The sequence below is a fragment of the Quercus lobata genome, chromosome 10 (assembly GCF_001633185.2).
Source record: "Quercus lobata isolate SW786 chromosome 10, ValleyOak3.0 Primary Assembly, whole genome shotgun sequence".
NCBI classification, from domain to species: Eukaryota; Viridiplantae; Streptophyta; class Magnoliopsida; order Fagales; family Fagaceae; genus Quercus; species Quercus lobata.
In genome coordinates this window covers 18,035,260-18,052,284 of record NC_044913.1, presented here as the reverse complement: position 1 = coordinate 18,052,284, position 17,025 = coordinate 18,035,260, and the positions used below count along the sequence as shown (strand labels likewise).

Sequence of the window (17,025 nt, the reverse complement as noted above, 5' to 3'; positions counted from 1 at the left end):
TTCACAAACCCCAAAGTTTATGAACACATTCTTGTGTGTATTTGGCTCCAAATTAAAGCCAACTTATTTTTACTACTATTCATAGGCCCCACTGCACTTTTAAGTATTATTTATGAGATCTTCTGTACTATTTCAGCTAACTTTTATCTTTAACTACAATACTTTCAGCAAAAGATTTTCAGTTTCGGCAAAATAAATGGATCCCAAACAGAAAGAAAACAAAAAACTACCATGTGGAATTTCAAAGCAAAGCAATATACTTTCTCATCAAAAAGTCAACCTTCTATAAGACTAAATAAAGTAAATTCAAAGCACCGTCACAAAAAAGTCAATTTGATGTAAGCCTAGCAAAAAATATATTCGGATACCTACTTCACATCTATCTATAATCTGATTTTTATTTTATTTTTTAAATTTATCTGTCAACCTTGTCTAATTTTGTATCTTCAAACCTCAAAAAATGCAATTCGACATGATTTCCAAATGAAGTTGCTTCTTGGATAAATCAAAGCTTACAATTCTTAAAAATACAAGGTCAAAAGCACAATAAAAGCTTTGCTTAAATCACATATGCTTTGGCTCCAAATAGTCTTCATTAATTTGATTTCACTTCTATAATCCAACACAGTTCACCAAAGACCAAAAATTTGTATGAATATCAGCAGGTATATTGCCTTACATAGATCGTAACACTATATACATAAATTCAAAACTATTTTTGTCAACAAAACTCAAGAGCAAAGTCTTAGAAATCCAATAGGTGTTAATTGAGCTACAAGGCTCTTGACCACTTTAAAGAAGTACTAAAGCTGGCTGAGCTTAAGCCCAAGTAATTATCACTTAAACAATGCACAGGAAGTGATGATTTTATGATATTATATGTAAGCGGGAAAAAAATACTCATCAACAAACAGGAAGCTGTGAAGAAGCAGCCCGATCTGATTCAATCATGGATTTGATGTAGAATTCACCTGCTTTATATGAAGATCTAACCATAGGACCAGATGCAACATATCGAAATCCCTGTCCATCCAAAGCACATGATTGATAATAATTATGCATGCACTCACATTGAGAAAAAAAATACTCATTGTTAACTTTATGCATGTTGAGAGAGATACATTTGACATGATCAACTGACAATCAACATATGTTTGATACAAAGTACATCAAAACAATGTATTACATTAACCAGGGATAGGCAAGAAATCAAATGTCTCATTGTTGTTCTACTGTGATTTTGGAATCCTAACATTTGAATGCTCTTTAGTATCTGTTTTGATTGAGCAAGATGTGAGATGCCTCAACTTGTTCTCACACTAGTTACAATTCTGTCATTACATATCCTTAATCACCACAATATATATTGGAGGAACTGCTTTCTTTAATAAAATCCACCAAATAACATCTCTAGGTGTCCCTAGCATAAAACCAAATTGATAATCCGATGATGTTCAATCTGATGCATTATTACACTAGTACCCTAAAGCATAAATAAAAATCAAAAAATTAGGAAGAGAAAAAGATTGGTCAATGAAAGCACTCTCCTCCATAGGAGGAAGTATAAATCATATATTTTACATATAGAATGACTTCCCAAGTAAGAACAGTAAAGTAAAAGAGGAGAACAAGCCATCACAATTAAAGGGTACTACAATCAGGTAATTCTAAGTGAATATTGAGAAAGTAGAAATTGGAAAGATATAAAAGGTCCTAATAAAGTACTATTATTACCATCATGTTGAAGGAAGGGAACTGAGAGAGGGAAGGGAGTTGAAGAATGAGAGAGGGAGCAAATTCTGTAGCACTACAAATTGTAGTCACTAGCATGCAACGAATGAACATAGAATACACACACACACACATACATAGCCCAAGACAGATTATCTACCCAAACTACAATAAAGTTGACTAAACAAGCCATGCATGTAAGAATACAATCAATTAATGTGCCATAATCAAAATATAAAATATTCAAGCATACCATTTCCATGCCAAGAGTTTGATACTTATCAAAAGCCTCAGGTGTAATGTATTCAAACACTGGCATATGGCGCTTTGACGGTCTCATATATTGACCAAGTGTCATCACATCCACACCTGCTGCTCTCACTTTCTCCATAGTTCTGACAACTTGCTTGGGTGTTTCTCCACATCCTAACATTATTGAAGTTTTGGTAAGTGTTCCTGCAGGAGCATAGTCCTTGGCCATCACTAAAACATCTAAAGACTGCTTGAAATTAGCATGGTTATCACGAACAGAACTCTGAAGCTCTTCAACCGTTTCAATATTATGAGCAAAGACATCTAATCCTGATTTCGCAACTTTCTCTACACAGCCAGCATCTCCTTGAAAATCAGGAACTGCAGAATCAAAATAGTGCAACATTACAGAAAGAACAAGGACTCCTCCAAACCAACTATGGGCATAAATCAACCTAAAAGAGTCCTTGTAAAGTCATCCAACTTCCGATTTATAAGCAGAATTAAATCATGTATACATTTGGATCCAAATTAACCATGCATTCCACAGTCTAGATAAACTTATAATACGTTCCAAAACAAGTATTCAAATGCCTCACTCTAAAACTGCCATTAGTGTAGATCAGCTTCCCTATAAACAAATTCCAACCTAAAAAATTATTCAGCTCAACTAGTCAAAGCTCCAGAACCACCAAAATAAGATTATACAAACAGCCAATTAAAGGGTTTGCATGACTGATGAACCAAATTTTGAAAAACCAGGAGCTGCACAATCAAAAAAATTTCAAGCAACTGATTAAGGGAAGCGTAGAGAAATATTTATTTTGTTCCAGTTTTATTTAAATTTGGAAGTCAAATGTCTTTTAGTTTAGGTATTATTAGTAAATTATAAAAATTCGTATTTTATTTAATTCCTAGAGTCAAGGTTATTTTTATAATTCAATAATTGAGATTTCCCAAACAAATTAAAATTCAGGTGTTCCTATTTCAGTTAGAATTAGGCTTAGTCCTAATAGTCTATATAAGCATAATAACATACTACTATGAAGATGGTCCTATAGATTACAGTTTAGATGAATAAACTATTCTTGGAATTTTTCAATGGTCAAGTGTTGACTCCAGCCAACCCTATGTGCTAACACCTAGAAGTTTCTTTTATCTCACTTAGGGCTAACTCAAAGCACTCCCAACTCCTAGAAGTTTGTTTTATCCCTTTTGGTTATGACTCCAAGAAATCCTAGGTGATAATTCCTGGATGGATTTTATTGTTTCTGTTCTTTAATTTATGGGTTGCATCAAGTTTTGGTTTTGTCATGCACCAACAACATTACAAAAAGAACCAAAACGCACATAGAAGGGCAAGAAATGTGAACAAAAAAAGTCATTGAAAATGTAATCCAAATTTTCTATATATAAGTTGAACCATATTATGTATAGCAATTGATCCAAGTTCAACCATGCAACCCATAGCCTAAGTAAAGTTTACCATTAGCTCTAAAACAAGGCTTTCTTTGTATCTGCCTAATGTTCACATGCTGCAGTATATAGGGGTCTTAATAAAAAGCTTAATCACACAATTAAGGGCCACAGGCTTTTAAAACTACCACAAGCTCAGCTTCTCTGAGCAGCATTTCTTAAAAGACGCACAATTAAGGGGCACAGGTTTTTAAAACTACCACAAGCTCAGCTTCTCTGAGCAGCATTTCTTAAAAGACGCCTAAAAAGCACAAGCTACTCCACAAAATTAGTGAAAAGATAAAGAATTTTTTATTTACCAACCAAACAGGGCCTAAAGGGCCACTAAATTAAATACCAATTCCTGCGGTCCAGGAAAATGGACTTCAATGGGAATAACAGAAAATGGTAAACACATTGCCATCTTGTGCAGCATTAGCCGTGATGTTTAGTAGACTACATTTGCAATCAAATTCCAAGATATCTATTGCTTTTCCAAGGAACTGCACAATCAAAATAGTACAAGCAACATCACAGAAAGAACAAAGATGCATCCAAAACAGCTATAGACAGAAATGAACACAAGAGTCATTGTAAAGCATTCCAACTTCCTATTTATAAGCAGATTTAAATCATGTTTAACCATGCATTCCACTGTCTAGGTGAACTTTACAGTAAGTCCCACAAAAAAGTATCTGAATGCCTCTCTCTAAAAGTACTAGTACTGTGAATGAGCTTCCATATCCATATATACAAATACAACATAAAAAAATACTCAGCTCAATTAGTTGAATCTTCAGCACCACCAAAAGAGATAACACAACCAGCCAATTAAAGGGCTTGCGTGGCTTATGAACCACATTTTCAGAATCAGGAGCAAAGTGACAGAAAGTGCAAGAACCAAGAGTCATTGGTAATGTAATCCAACTTTCTATATATAATCAAACCCTTATAATAACAATAGATCCAAGTTCAACCATACAATCCACAGCCTAGGTAAAGCTTACAATTAATTATAAAACAAGTACGTAGGGGCCGTTGCTTGGATCTGCCTATAACGTATATGAGCTGCACTATTTACAGAACACAACAAAAGGCTTAATCACCCAATCAAGTGCTGCAGGTTTTTAAACTATGACAAGCTAGGCTGCTTTGAGCAGCATTTCTCAAAAGCCACTCCACAAATTTGGTGAAATAACTAATATTTGACTTACAAAAAAAAAAAAAAAAAAAAAAGATGCAGGCAGCTTCCGCTTTTTTAAAGCTGAAGCTTCCTTTGAAAAGACCCAACAAACAGAGCTTAAAGGGTCACTAAATCATATGCCAATTCCTGCAATCCAGGAAAATGGACTTCAATGGCGTTAATAGAAAAGCAACACATTTTCCACATGTGCAGCATTAGTTGTAGTGTCCACTGGCCTACATTTTCCAAGCAATCTATTGCTTTTCTTAATATCAATTAGCTATACTTGGAAACCTTTCAATTATTCTGACATCTATATACACATTCATTAATTCTCACACTTAAAATAAAAATATTAAAAATTAAAAAAAATTTAAAAAAAAAAAAAAAAAAAAACCAATGGCTCATTCATACCCAAGGCTTCTATCAGCATATTTGGCTTCAGTGCCTTCAACTTCTGCACCGTCTCAGTAAAATGGCCACTCCCCTGGTCAGGCAAATCATCCCGGTCCACACTTGTAATCACCACATATTCCAAACCCCATGAAGCAATTGCCTCCGCCACATTCCCCGGTTCATTTGGGTCTGGCGGTGGAGGTGTACGCGACGTCTTCACATTACAAAACCTGAGAAAATTAACAATTTGAATTACAATATCAAACAGAGTATACTTCCGCCCACCCCTCTTCACTAACTTATAGAATCAATTCCACAAACAAACCCAACTCTATTAAAATCAAAGAAATATGAAACAGGAAACAACTTGGCACTAGATATCTAGAGTTCATCCTATGGCTTAGATGACATTGCAATTGTCAACCATCTAAGGTCCAATTCGAACCCCAAATCTCTTATTCGACAACAAGGGACTTTATCAGTCAAGCTAATAATTGAAACCCATTGTTGTAATGAGATTACTAATTTACTACTAGCAAAACGATTACTAATTTACTATTGTATTTTTCTGGGCACTTCTACTTTTACACTTTTTTTTTTTAAACTCATAATAAGAATTCTAATGATTTGATATTGAATTATTTTTTTTAAAAGTTCAAATTAGATATTGGCAATGCAAATCAAATTCTATTTACAGAACTAAAAACCATGAAAACTTAGACAATGATAAAATTATGAAATGAATTTTCTTTTTTATACCGGCAACCGCGAGTGCAGGTATCGCCGAGGATCATGATGGTGGCGGTGGCGGTGCCAGTTTCGCCGCCGGACCAGCATTCGCCGAGGTTAGGACACCTGGCCTCTTCGCAAACGGTGTGGAGCTTGAGTTCACGGAGCTTCTTCTTGATTTGAACGTACTTTTCACCTCCGGGAACGGCCTCCTTCATCCACTTGGGCTTGGGCAGAGGGTTCTTCTTGGTGCCGACTTCGACGGAGTACGCGAATTCCGATAGGCTAGGAGATTCTCGGGCCAGGCGGGCCCGAAGACCCTCGAGGGTTTTGGGGAATTCAGAGGGCGGTGGCGTTGCTGTTGTGGAAGTTGAGGAGGTGGAAAAAGTTCTGGTTATGGTGCTTAGGGCTCTCCACCTCCATTGCATTGCTTCTCTGTGTGTGTCTCTCTCGCTCTGTGTTTCTGTGTGAGAGTGTGAGAGAGAGAGAGAGAGATGGAGATTGGGTTTTGATGTTTTGACTAGTGGTGGTTGTTGATCGTTGATTGTTGTCTCTTCATTTTCTTTTTCCTTTTTTTTTTTTTTTTCTTTTTTACACGTTTAGAGTTTTTTATTTACTACTTTTAATTTATTTAATTTATGTACCACTTTTTTAAATTTTCTTGGTCTTTTTTTAAAAGTCGAATAAAAAATTTGAACTTTGAGGGCATGTAATAATAATTAATTAATATATAGTTCTGACAAAGACAATTATCAAGAACGAACATGCCATAACTTGAAAATCTCGCTTAAAAAAATAAAGGCAGTTGTAATTTTGTCTAGAAAAAGTTTAGCTCAAAATTGGATTTGGAACTATTTTCTTTGGATTTGTTATGCAGGTGGTCAATTATGTGTAATTTTAAAGATAAAATTAGACTATAAATTTGATTGTAATCAATGGCTACAATTTCTATTGAAAAAATTAACATGGTTATATATTTGGAAAATTTAATTATTAAATTACATTTTTTTATGTTCTTAATAAACTTAATTTTTTATGTATAATTTTATACTATAAAAACTTGAGATTTAAACATTTGATTAATGATATGACTATTAATTTTTTATCATTTAAAAATTTTGAAATTATAAAGAATATAAAAAAAAAAAAAAAAGTAATCATGAAGAATTTTAATCCTAAATGGTTGTGTATTGCTTTAAATTAATTCAGAAATAAATTTTACATTTTATTAAATCCCTAGTGATTGGAGCTTTTCGTGCCCTGTCCACCTACCACTTCAATAACCCAAGCTGCCACTTCGGCTACATTATTAAACTCATCTTTAAACAAGGTGACATGTCATAATTTTCCTCGTCAAGTAAGATAAAAATAAATTATAGGTTTAATTAGGGCAGAGCTAGAAATATTTTCCAAAGGACCAAGCTAAAGAGTAAATACAATAAAGTTCTTAAGTAAAAAAAAAAAAAAAAAAATCATAAATTAACTTTATCTCAACAAAGTTATGACTTATATTTTTCATTATACTAAAGTCATTTATAATTGATTCTAAGCTAAATTTTTAGTAATATATATAGTCAAAAAAATTACTCAAAATCTTATTTTCCATCTTGTACACTGGGATGATCTCATATCAGTCATCAACACACCACTAGTCTAGTATGAACAATCAAGTATAAACTACTATGTAGTGAGATAAACAAACAATTAAGCAAAAAATTCAATATAAATACATTATAAATATATTATATAAAAAATTCAATAAAAAAATTAAGCAAAAAATTTCAAAACCAAATATAAATACATTAACATACAATTAACATACAATACATGACACTATTATAAATTTTTATATATATTATATAACATTCACTTTTAATAACACATTCACTCATGACTTAACAATACAGTAATATTATTAATATATTATATAAACTTATAAACAAAAATTTAAAGAAATTACAAACACAAGATTTTTTTTTTTTTTTTTTTTTATTGAGATTGTCAAACCCACGAATGAAACTCAGTCAAGTTAAGATTGCTAAAGTACAACATACAGAGTTGTAGAGCACATTACAAAAGTAGTAAACCGACTGCACTAGTTTAGTCTTTAGATATTTATCGGTGTTCACAAGTTAAACACCGACTGAGAGAGAGTTTGAGAGAGAGATACCAGTGGATACTGTGACAAAGCTTGGAGTTGATGGACAACCACAGATTCACAGCGAGGTGACTGGCGGCGTGATGGATTGGGTGCACAACACACGAACACAGAGTAATTTAGATTTGTTTAGGGTTTTTTTTAATAAAAAAAATGGGGTGAAATAATATTTTGGTTCCTAAATTTTACTAAAAGTTTGATTTTCATCTCTAAATTTTAAGAAGTTCATTTTTTGCTCTTAAACTATTAAAAAGTTCACATTTCATCCCTAAACTATTAAAAATGTTTTTATTTATGTTCTTAAACTTTATTAAAAATTTATTTTTCATCCCTAAACTATTGAAAGAAGTTCTTTTTTCATCTTTATTTTTGTCTTTAAATTATTGAAAAAATTCTTTATAAAATTGAAAGATGAAAAAAGAACTTTTTAAAGTTTAGGGACCAAAAACAAACTTTTAACAAAATTTAGCGACCAAAATAGTATTTTACCTCAAAAAAAATCGATCTTTGGTAATTTGGAATGTATAAAAAAGGAGAATTTTGGTTTTTTTTTTTTTTTCTTTTGGTATTTGGAAGACCATGATGAGCTATGAAATGGGCTATCTTGATGGTAATTTTTTTGGGGGTCTATTTTGTATCAATTCAATTTTTGGGGGGTTTTCTGGCACTAATTAATATTTTTGAAACTTTTAGGACTACTTGAAAATTTTGAAGGACCACTTATGAATGCTTAAGGTCCAAATTTTAGATTTTGAGGGATCAAATTTTGATATTTGGGGGGGGGGGGGGGGCTAGTCAGTTATATTTGTATAAATTCTAATAGTAGCACCAATACTAAATGGAAATTGGAAAAGCTTTTTTGGGGGGGGGGGGTGTGGGGGTTTAATTATGTTGTACTTAAAACAATAAAACTTTAAAAAATATGCAGAAGAAAAAAAAATGATCCTAACAAATGTCACCTCTTTGGCAGAAAAAGAGTAGCAATATCATGGAAATTTTCATTCTTCCAGTATGTTGCTAAAATGTGGGTTCCTGTTAATTCAACTGGTAAAGTCTCTGATAGTTGAATAAAAAATTTGAGGTTCAGTTTCCGTCTACATCAAAAACCGTTTGATGTCTTGGTCTGATGATAAAGAGTTATCATCAAGAGCGAACGTTGTACGGTACCGAGGTTCCCAGATCCAATTAAGCCTTGGATTCAGGCCCAGTAGCACGACCCAATTTTTCAATCCCTTTTTATTTTACCCTCAGAAACTACAAGTCCAAGTCTCGTCACCTATTCGCAGCTCGACTTAAAATGCCCGAATAATAAAGAAAGACTGAAATACGAACATACCATAGCATGCTCAGCAATTTTAGGAAACATCACACTAGGCATATTTGCTTGAGTTGGAACCAAGTTCCAAGGCCACATTCGCTACATTCCACTCTCATCTAAACATCCACTTACAACAGATAATATTGGACCATCAATTGCACTAACTATGGCAGTAATCATAATCTCTCCACTAATTTAGAGCTATAAATAGGAGAAGTTGGGGAAGGAAAAGGGGATTGAGAGGTTCACAAAAGAGATAGAGAAGAGAGCAAAACAGCGATTCAAAAAGAGAGAGAATAAACTACGTTGTGTCTCTGTGCCGAGAACGACCCAAAGTAGGAAAACCTAAGCCCACCTTATAAGTAAGTTGTGAGCCCAAGTGAGGTTAAGCCCAACAGCGTCATTTCCAGCGCGCACAAATGCTATAGGTTGAAAGTAAAAACTCTCCTAAAAAAAAGAGATATATATATATATATATATATATATATATGTTGCTAATGAGATAGAATGTCATTGTTGAAGCTAGTATGTTTAAGTGTGCTGTCCTTGTCTGTGTTATCTTGCAAAATACTTTAAGCCTCATTAGTAGCTTAATTGTCTTTAAAGCATCAAAATTCAAACAACCACCTTTTTTTTAAAAAAAATTTAGAGCAAATCAGAAACAACCACTTAAGCACTTATGACAATATGACTTACTGTATTAATTATTACCCACAGAAATTATTGGAAGTTTTAATTTTCTTTTATTATTATTATTAAATTGTTTGGGGTGAGTGTATTTATCCTTAAACCTTAAATGTATGGAAAAATTCTAGTGCCATATCCAAAATCATAACTTTGCCCATAATTTGTCCATGTGGTGAGTTCTAGTTGATGAAGGAGTGCACCCCTCCACCAACCACAATTCGCCCATATGACGAGTTGTGAGCAAAGTTGTGATTTTAGGGGTGACACCAAAATTTCTCTAAATGTATCTGTTAAAAAAAAAAAAAAAAAAAAGTGTCATTCAGTTAAACTACAAAACACTGACACTTGGTTTCTCAAAAAAAAAAAAAAAAAACTGATAAATATAAATCATATAATTCCTAATTTTCTATCTTACATCATTTCTATTACTATACACTTTAATTCTCATTCAAAATTTCAAATTTATTTACCCCCTCTTCATTTTCTTTATAATCTTTATTTTACGTTTGTGGGCACGGCTTTGTGCTGTTCCGTCTTGTGAGTTGTGAGTTGTGACTCATCCTGTGTGTCTCAGATAGAGAGACACAGAGAGAAAGAATTTTTGGTGAAGAAACTACTTCAACTTCTTTTTTCATCAGTGTGAGACTGAGAGAGGAGAGGACTGGGAAGGGAGAGACAGAAATGGAGAAAGCTCTGACAAAAGTTGGGAGCTTTTGGATTTCCAAGAAAGCCAAGGCAGAGATCTCCAACATTACTGAAGACCTCTCTGTATGTTTCACCTGAATTCTCCACATTTTTTGTTAGCTCCATCTTTAATTCTTCTTTATATTCTGTTTCACTAATCACCCATTTGCATTCTTCTCAATATTTTTCTTTTCTTGGCTGGTTTTTTGAATCTTTATATGCATAATGCTGCTTGATACAATGTACCCACTTGATAATTTGCAAGATCTAACTAAACATTACATGGTTTGGTGGAATGAGATTAAGATTGAAGATGGGCATGGCCTCTTTTTTTGGGTGGGAAATTCTTGGTTTTCATTTGGACTAGTGCTTGCACTTGATTTCTATTTGGTAAAATCTTTGTTAATTCTCTTGAATGAATTGTTTGATATTTCTGAAATACAACAATCTTTGGAATGTTTCTAGTTTCTACCCAAAAAGGCTGAAAAGAATTTTTGAAATTTTAAAAGAAGTCAAAAAAATGGATGTCATGTCAGATAATTGAAACATCACTTGCAACAATTTCTTCTATCTCGATTCATATCCTCATGCTTAATGTTTAGCTAATTAGCTTATTGGTGATTTAAAAAGAAAAGAAAGAAACAATTCTAGTCGGTTCCCACTTTTTTCTTTTTTCTTTTTTTAAATGGTGAATCAATAATTTGGATCAAAATAAAGAAAGAGATCACATTGTCAATAACAGAGTAATGCATTACTAATTTGTTTCTGCAGTGTGACTTTTGATGATCTCAATGATACTTTTTTATACACATTCCTCGTTTTGCCACTTTTAGGTCCTTCAATTTCTCAGTTATAAAGACAATCCTCAAAACTCTACATATAACAGTCCATTCCATATCTCTATATTGATCTTTTATTGCTATGATTATTATTTTTGAGAAACATTCATTTTTCTGCAAAATCATTGCATTCATCTTAACTTTCCTACCAATATTATATGAGGAGGAGGATGGCTAATGCTATAATTAAGCTTATCAACTAAGACACTAGACTTCTTTCCTTAGAAATCTTTTTTTATTTATTTTTTATTTTTATAAATAAATGAAATTATGAAAGACTTCTTGTAGACAATGAAGAAGGTATTAAACTATTAATATATATACACACACAGAAAGTAAACCAATCAAGGTATCAAGCATTGGAGGCTTCCTAGCTTCCTTCCCTCTTACAGCCCTGAGATTTGCTATCCAAAACAGCACACATGGTGCCATGTGAAAATTTTCATCATCACATGCATATTTTTTAAAGTGTTATACTTCCTTTTGATATGCATCCAAAAAATTTCTAAAATAAAGAATTAATCTTCGCATATTGAATTTGTTGTACATAAAGATTTTTTGCTTCATGATTGGGTTGTATATAAAAGGTTTTGTAGTCCATTTCTGCAAAAGTTTGATATATACTCACATGACAGTGCCTTTATGAGACAAATGAAGCAGGATTTTCTACATAATAGGTGAGCTAAAAATGCAGAAATTATCTGGCAATAGCAGCTTCATTGAAGAAACAAAATCTACCCTCAAATTTACCATCTAATTTTAAGTATGAGCATATCTAAAATGAAAGCAAATGACATTTTTTTGCTATTTATTTGGTAATATGACATGTAGATGACTCCTATATCAACTTTAAACTAATTGTGCTGTTTTGAATATCAGTCTCTTTCTAATACTGTTGAAGAGAAGGCGAAATGGGTGTTCAGCAAGCTGAAAGGTACGAGCACTATGTATTGGTGTGATTGCCCTAATGTGTGTCCATACTTTGCAGTTACTTCTGCTCCATAATAATTTTCTATCACTTGGTTAACATGAAATAAATACTTTGGTATTACTCAAACAAATGTAGGATATCAAGGCCCTACATAATTGGTTAACACTTGGACAAGATGCCATAGTGTATTAAGATTATTTACATCACAAATATGTTCTCAGAGATTAAATAAAGCTTACCCTTCTTATAGGTAAGCCATTGAAAGCCTTGCCAGATCTTCTCCGAGAGTACAACCTTCCTCCTGGTCTCTTCCCTCGAAACATAACATGTTATGAATTTGATGAATCAAGGTCCAAGCTCATAGTGTATTTGCCCTCTGCATGTGAGGTGAGCTTCAAAGACTCATCCATTGTAAGGTATGCCACTCGTGTTAAAGGGACATTATCAAGGGGAAAGCTCACTGGAATAGATGGAATGAAGACAAAGGTTCTGGTGTGGGTCAAGGTTACCAGTGTGGCTGTCGAAAGCTACAAATCTGATAAAGTATGGTTCACAGCTGGTGTGAAGAAATCAAGGCCCAAAGATGCCTATGAAATGACTCGTGATGCTGTTAAAGTAGAAGAATTTTGAGGCTCCTACTGTTTGTGAATTTAATCATTTGATAAACTCATTTTTATTCATATGTTAATAGCTGGAGAAACATGAAGATTAAGTGGCAATTTATGTGGAATTCTTTGGTATTGGTTTTGTGACATTGTCAATCTTTCGGTTGTGTTGCTCCTACTGTCTGTGAATTTAATCATTTGATAAATTCATTTTTATTCATATGTTAATAGCTGGAGAAACATGAAGATTAAATGGCAATTTATGTGGAATTCTTTGGTATTGGTTTTGTGACATTGTCAATCTTTCGGTTGTGTTGTTTGATGCAAATTGTTAGATTGATAACCTTTCTGGTTTTACTAAAAAAACCTAATTGAGCTGAACTTGTTCTCTAACCAGCTTGTCATTTGGATTGTTATTAAGCTCTAAAAACATTCGATGTCTAAATCATGTTATTAAAGATTAACACTTAGGTACAGAACAGTACCCTAGGTGCACTACATAGGTTTCCTAATTAAATTCGAATGCATAATTGCATTGAATTTAATTCTCATTGAAAAGATAATATTGTTTGTACTCTATTGGTCAATGCAATTAGGTGTTTTAATTTAAATAAGATTCCTAAGATACAATATCTAAGTTTTGCTCTTAAAAACTTAGGTATATGGTATACATATTGGTATGAAAAACTCGTCTGCTCAAAAAAAAAAAAAAAAAATGGTGGGCTTGCCTAATACATGTGGAGGGGGTAGAGCTTAGACTACAAAACTGAGCTGACTCAAACACTCCCAATACACCTTTGGTTGCTCCTTAATTCCCAACCCCAAACCAAATGCTTAAAAGTTAAAACACATTACGTACTTTGCTCAAAAAAAAAAAAAAAAACATTACATATAGTCAAAGGCCACGAAGACCATGTAGATATATTTGCTTGAATTTGGTAACTGGGATAGATATTCAATTTCGTGTGAGAGGGTTATTCAAAACTTTTGTGGAATTTAAAGGATTACACGGTATAACTCTTTGAGACACAATCTCCTTAATAATTTGGATAAAGATTCCATTCTGTATTAGAGGGTTATTAAAAACTTTTATCTACCTATACTATTATTTAAAGGGCTTCTCTTATTTTGGATTCTCATTTTTTTTTCAAAAATACCCCTACACCCCTATACTTAAGTAAAGACAAAACTAAAGGACAATCCAGTAAAAATATAACTCTAATTCCCACTAAAACATTGCCTACAAAATTAGGTCACTTTCCTCTTGATTTTCAAATTGATTTATTCACGTATAAATTAGATTCTCAAAAAAAAGAAATATATATATATATAAAATTAAAACACAGATTTTTTTTTTTGTTACAAAAATTTGAATTGTGATTTAATATAGTTTTTATTTATATTTTTTATATTTCCAATTATTCTTGAAACCTTAATGGCAGTGCATGTACCAAAAATTATGACAAAAAAAAAAAAAAAAATCAATCATTAGAATAAAGATATCATTTCATTTTAGATGACATAACGATGGCTCAAATTTTTTCCTTTTCTATGAAAGCGAGGTTGCAAAAAATGGGTGTGGTCTTTTCTAACCCTTGAGTAATAATGTAATATCCACCTCTTTTGGTGGGGATGTTATTGGATCAGGATGATATTGGATTATTAGTGTATTATATCCACTTTATTCCTACTCTAAGGTAGGGACACCTTGCACAAACGAAAGTGAGGTAGGTTGCGAGCAGGATAGGTTAGGGGTATTTTGACATGCATAATCAAGTGATCTATCAATTAAGATAGATCGTGACATTTTTGTCATTCCCACATCTGACAATTCCAAAGCAAGTTGCTATCTCAATAATAGTATGAATTTCATAAGCAACTTAATTTCCTCACTTGTATAATACTATAACTATAACTTTATATACATTTCACAATATATATTTAAATTTTATGCCATTAAAATATGTTCAGAATGGAAGGAGATGAAAGGAGAGTAGAAAATGAAAAGCAACCAAAAAAAACATATGCCAAAAATTTAGGCTCCGTTTGATACGCGAGTTCAAACACATGTTTTCAGTTTTTTAATAACATTACACATATTTTCACACACTTTTTCACCCACACATATTTTTAAAAAAATTAAAAATTATTATTTAAACATATGTACTGAACGGGCACTTAATACGTTCTAATTTCCTCCCTCTACTCCAATCTCTCCCCATTTTGAATGATTTGAAAAACAACCAAAAATGGAAATGCCTTTATCATTGATTCTCATTGGATGGGGACCAATCCAACACATCAGTCACCCACCTACCTCCACAGCAAAGTAACACACTCAAAAGCCCAAAAGCCCATTAAAAAGAAAAAAAGAAAAAAAAAGAAAGAAAAACACTTGCGTAAAACTAACGCCTCTCTATCTCTATATTATCCAAAAAACACAAAGATCCAACGGTCCAAACCATTTCTGGGCCCACCACGAAACCCTAGAATAAGCACCGTGACACACTTGAGTTTCTTTTTTCCATTATATAAATTCTCTTCTTCTTCCTCTCCGCCTCCGGGATCGGTCACTCCACTCACAAATCCAATCCGCTGAGTTCAGAGAAACCGAGTCAAACAAAGCAAATCCACCAAGAAAAAAAAAAAAAAACGACATGTCGGACAGTGAGGAGCACCACTTCGAGTCCAAGGCCGATGCCGGAGCCTCCAAGACTTACCCTCAGCAAGCTGGTACTATTCGCAAGAATGGCTACATCGTCATCAAGAACCGTCCTTGCAAGGTTCAATCTTTTTTGCTCTGTTTCTAAGATAAAATATATTTTTGATTCTGGGTTTTTGGTTTTTTTGGCTTAGATCTGTACTTTTTGTTGGTTCTGATTTTGGGTTTTTTTTTTTAGCTTTAGATGATTCGGATCTGACCCAAAAGCAAAAGGGTTTTTAGGAATATTCTTTTTTGACTATTTTATTTGTTTATGGGGCTTAGAAATGAACAAACTTTGAACAATTGAACAATTCTGAGTGTTTTGTTTGATTTGCTATCTGGGTTTTTATAGTTGAATGATGTAGTTGAATGATGTGTACTTAAGATCCATAGTTTGTTGCCCATTTCCATTTCATGTTCTATTTTGGTTTATTGATCTGGGTACTGTTGCAAATTTTGTTTTTTAGATTGTTGCTTTTATCATGTAAATGACAACTTTGATGGTCTCTAGATACATGGAGTTTAGTAGTATGAGTTGTTCGGATTAGTATGTTGAGGATTTGTATTGAATTCCAGACTTTTAGGACCAAGGCATGATGAGTTTTGATAGATAAGGGCAGAAAATAATACTCGTGGGAGTGGCCGATCTGACTACTATGTCGATGATCTATAGCCGATCCCAAAATTTTGGGACGAAGGCATGATTGTTGTTGTAGTTAAGTTAATATGGATGTAGATTTTGGTGGTGTGGTCTTGCTATATATGTTGAGGTTTGATGATTTTATAGTTGTGGTTTCATGAACTGATGTATATCATTGATTGTTTGTTGTGTAAGGTTGTTGAAGTTTCCACCTCCAAGACTGGCAAGCACGGTCATGCTAAGTGCCACTTTGTTGGAATTGACATTTTCACTGCCAAGAAACTTGAAGATATTGTGCCATCTTCCCATAACTGTGATGTATGTTTTTATTTGTTTTGTTATTCTTCTCTCTATTGATTATGCTTCTTTAATTGTTATAAGTTTTCAGTATTTGTGGGGTGTGTTACGCAGGTTCCTCATGTCAACCGTACTGACTACCAGCTGATTGATATCTCTGAGGATGGATTTGTATGTTCAATTTTTATATCTCTTTTCATTATTCCTGTGCTTGAGAGTCAATTTTTCATATGAATGTTGGTTTCTGACTGGTTTGATTGCTTTTTTTAGGTGAGTTTGCTGACTGAAAATGGGAACACCAAGGATGATCTGAAGCTCCCAACTGATGACAATTTGCTGACCCAGGTTGGTTTCTAGTTGCTTTTTTTTTTGGGTCAAAGTTTGAACCTGAAGTTCTCATGAGGCTCTACTCTTTT

The 17,025-nt window shown here is 33.2% G+C and overlaps 3 protein-coding genes and 1 long non-coding RNA gene across 4 annotated transcripts in view; 3 read left to right on the top strand and 1 right to left on the bottom strand.

Annotated features, from left to right (window-relative positions):
- Nucleotides 1-814: 814 nt before the first annotated feature.
- Nucleotides 815-6,204, bottom strand: LOC115965476 (lipoyl synthase 2, mitochondrial-like). The gene is made up of 4 exons (XM_031084710.1): nucleotides 5,777-6,204; nucleotides 5,036-5,247; nucleotides 1,985-2,364; nucleotides 815-1,023 (listed from the first exon to the last, which is right to left on the bottom strand). The coding sequence occupies exons 1-4, from the start codon at nucleotides 6,172-6,174 to the stop codon at nucleotides 904-906; spliced, it is 1,110 nt and encodes a 369-aa protein (XP_030940570.1). The 5' UTR covers nucleotides 6,175-6,204; the 3' UTR covers nucleotides 815-903.
- A 4,263-nt stretch (nucleotides 6,205-10,467) lies between these two features.
- Nucleotides 10,468-13,139, top strand: LOC115962679 (uncharacterized protein At5g01610-like). Its single transcript, XM_031081566.1, has 3 exons — nucleotides 10,468-10,677; nucleotides 12,312-12,366; nucleotides 12,614-13,139. Exons 1-3 carry the CDS (start codon nucleotides 10,591-10,593, stop codon nucleotides 12,991-12,993), a joined length of 522 nt encoding a protein of 173 aa, XP_030937426.1. The 5' UTR covers nucleotides 10,468-10,590; the 3' UTR covers nucleotides 12,994-13,139.
- Nucleotides 13,140-13,232: 93 nt separating this feature from the next.
- Nucleotides 13,233-17,025, top strand: part of LOC115962682 — a 42,736-nt gene continuing 38,943 nt past the window's right edge. The window contains exon 1 of the long non-coding RNA XR_004085569.1: nucleotides 13,233-13,284. This is a non-coding gene — a long non-coding RNA (uncharacterized LOC115962682). The remainder of the gene's footprint in view (nucleotides 13,285-17,025) is intronic.
- LOC115962681 (eukaryotic translation initiation factor 5A-1-like) lies at nucleotides 15,483-16,989 on the top strand. Its single transcript, XM_031081567.1, has 4 exons — nucleotides 15,483-15,751; nucleotides 16,508-16,630; nucleotides 16,724-16,780; nucleotides 16,880-16,989. Exons 1-4 carry the CDS (start codon nucleotides 15,626-15,628, stop codon nucleotides 16,964-16,966), a joined length of 393 nt encoding a protein of 130 aa, XP_030937427.1. The 5' UTR covers nucleotides 15,483-15,625; the 3' UTR covers nucleotides 16,967-16,989.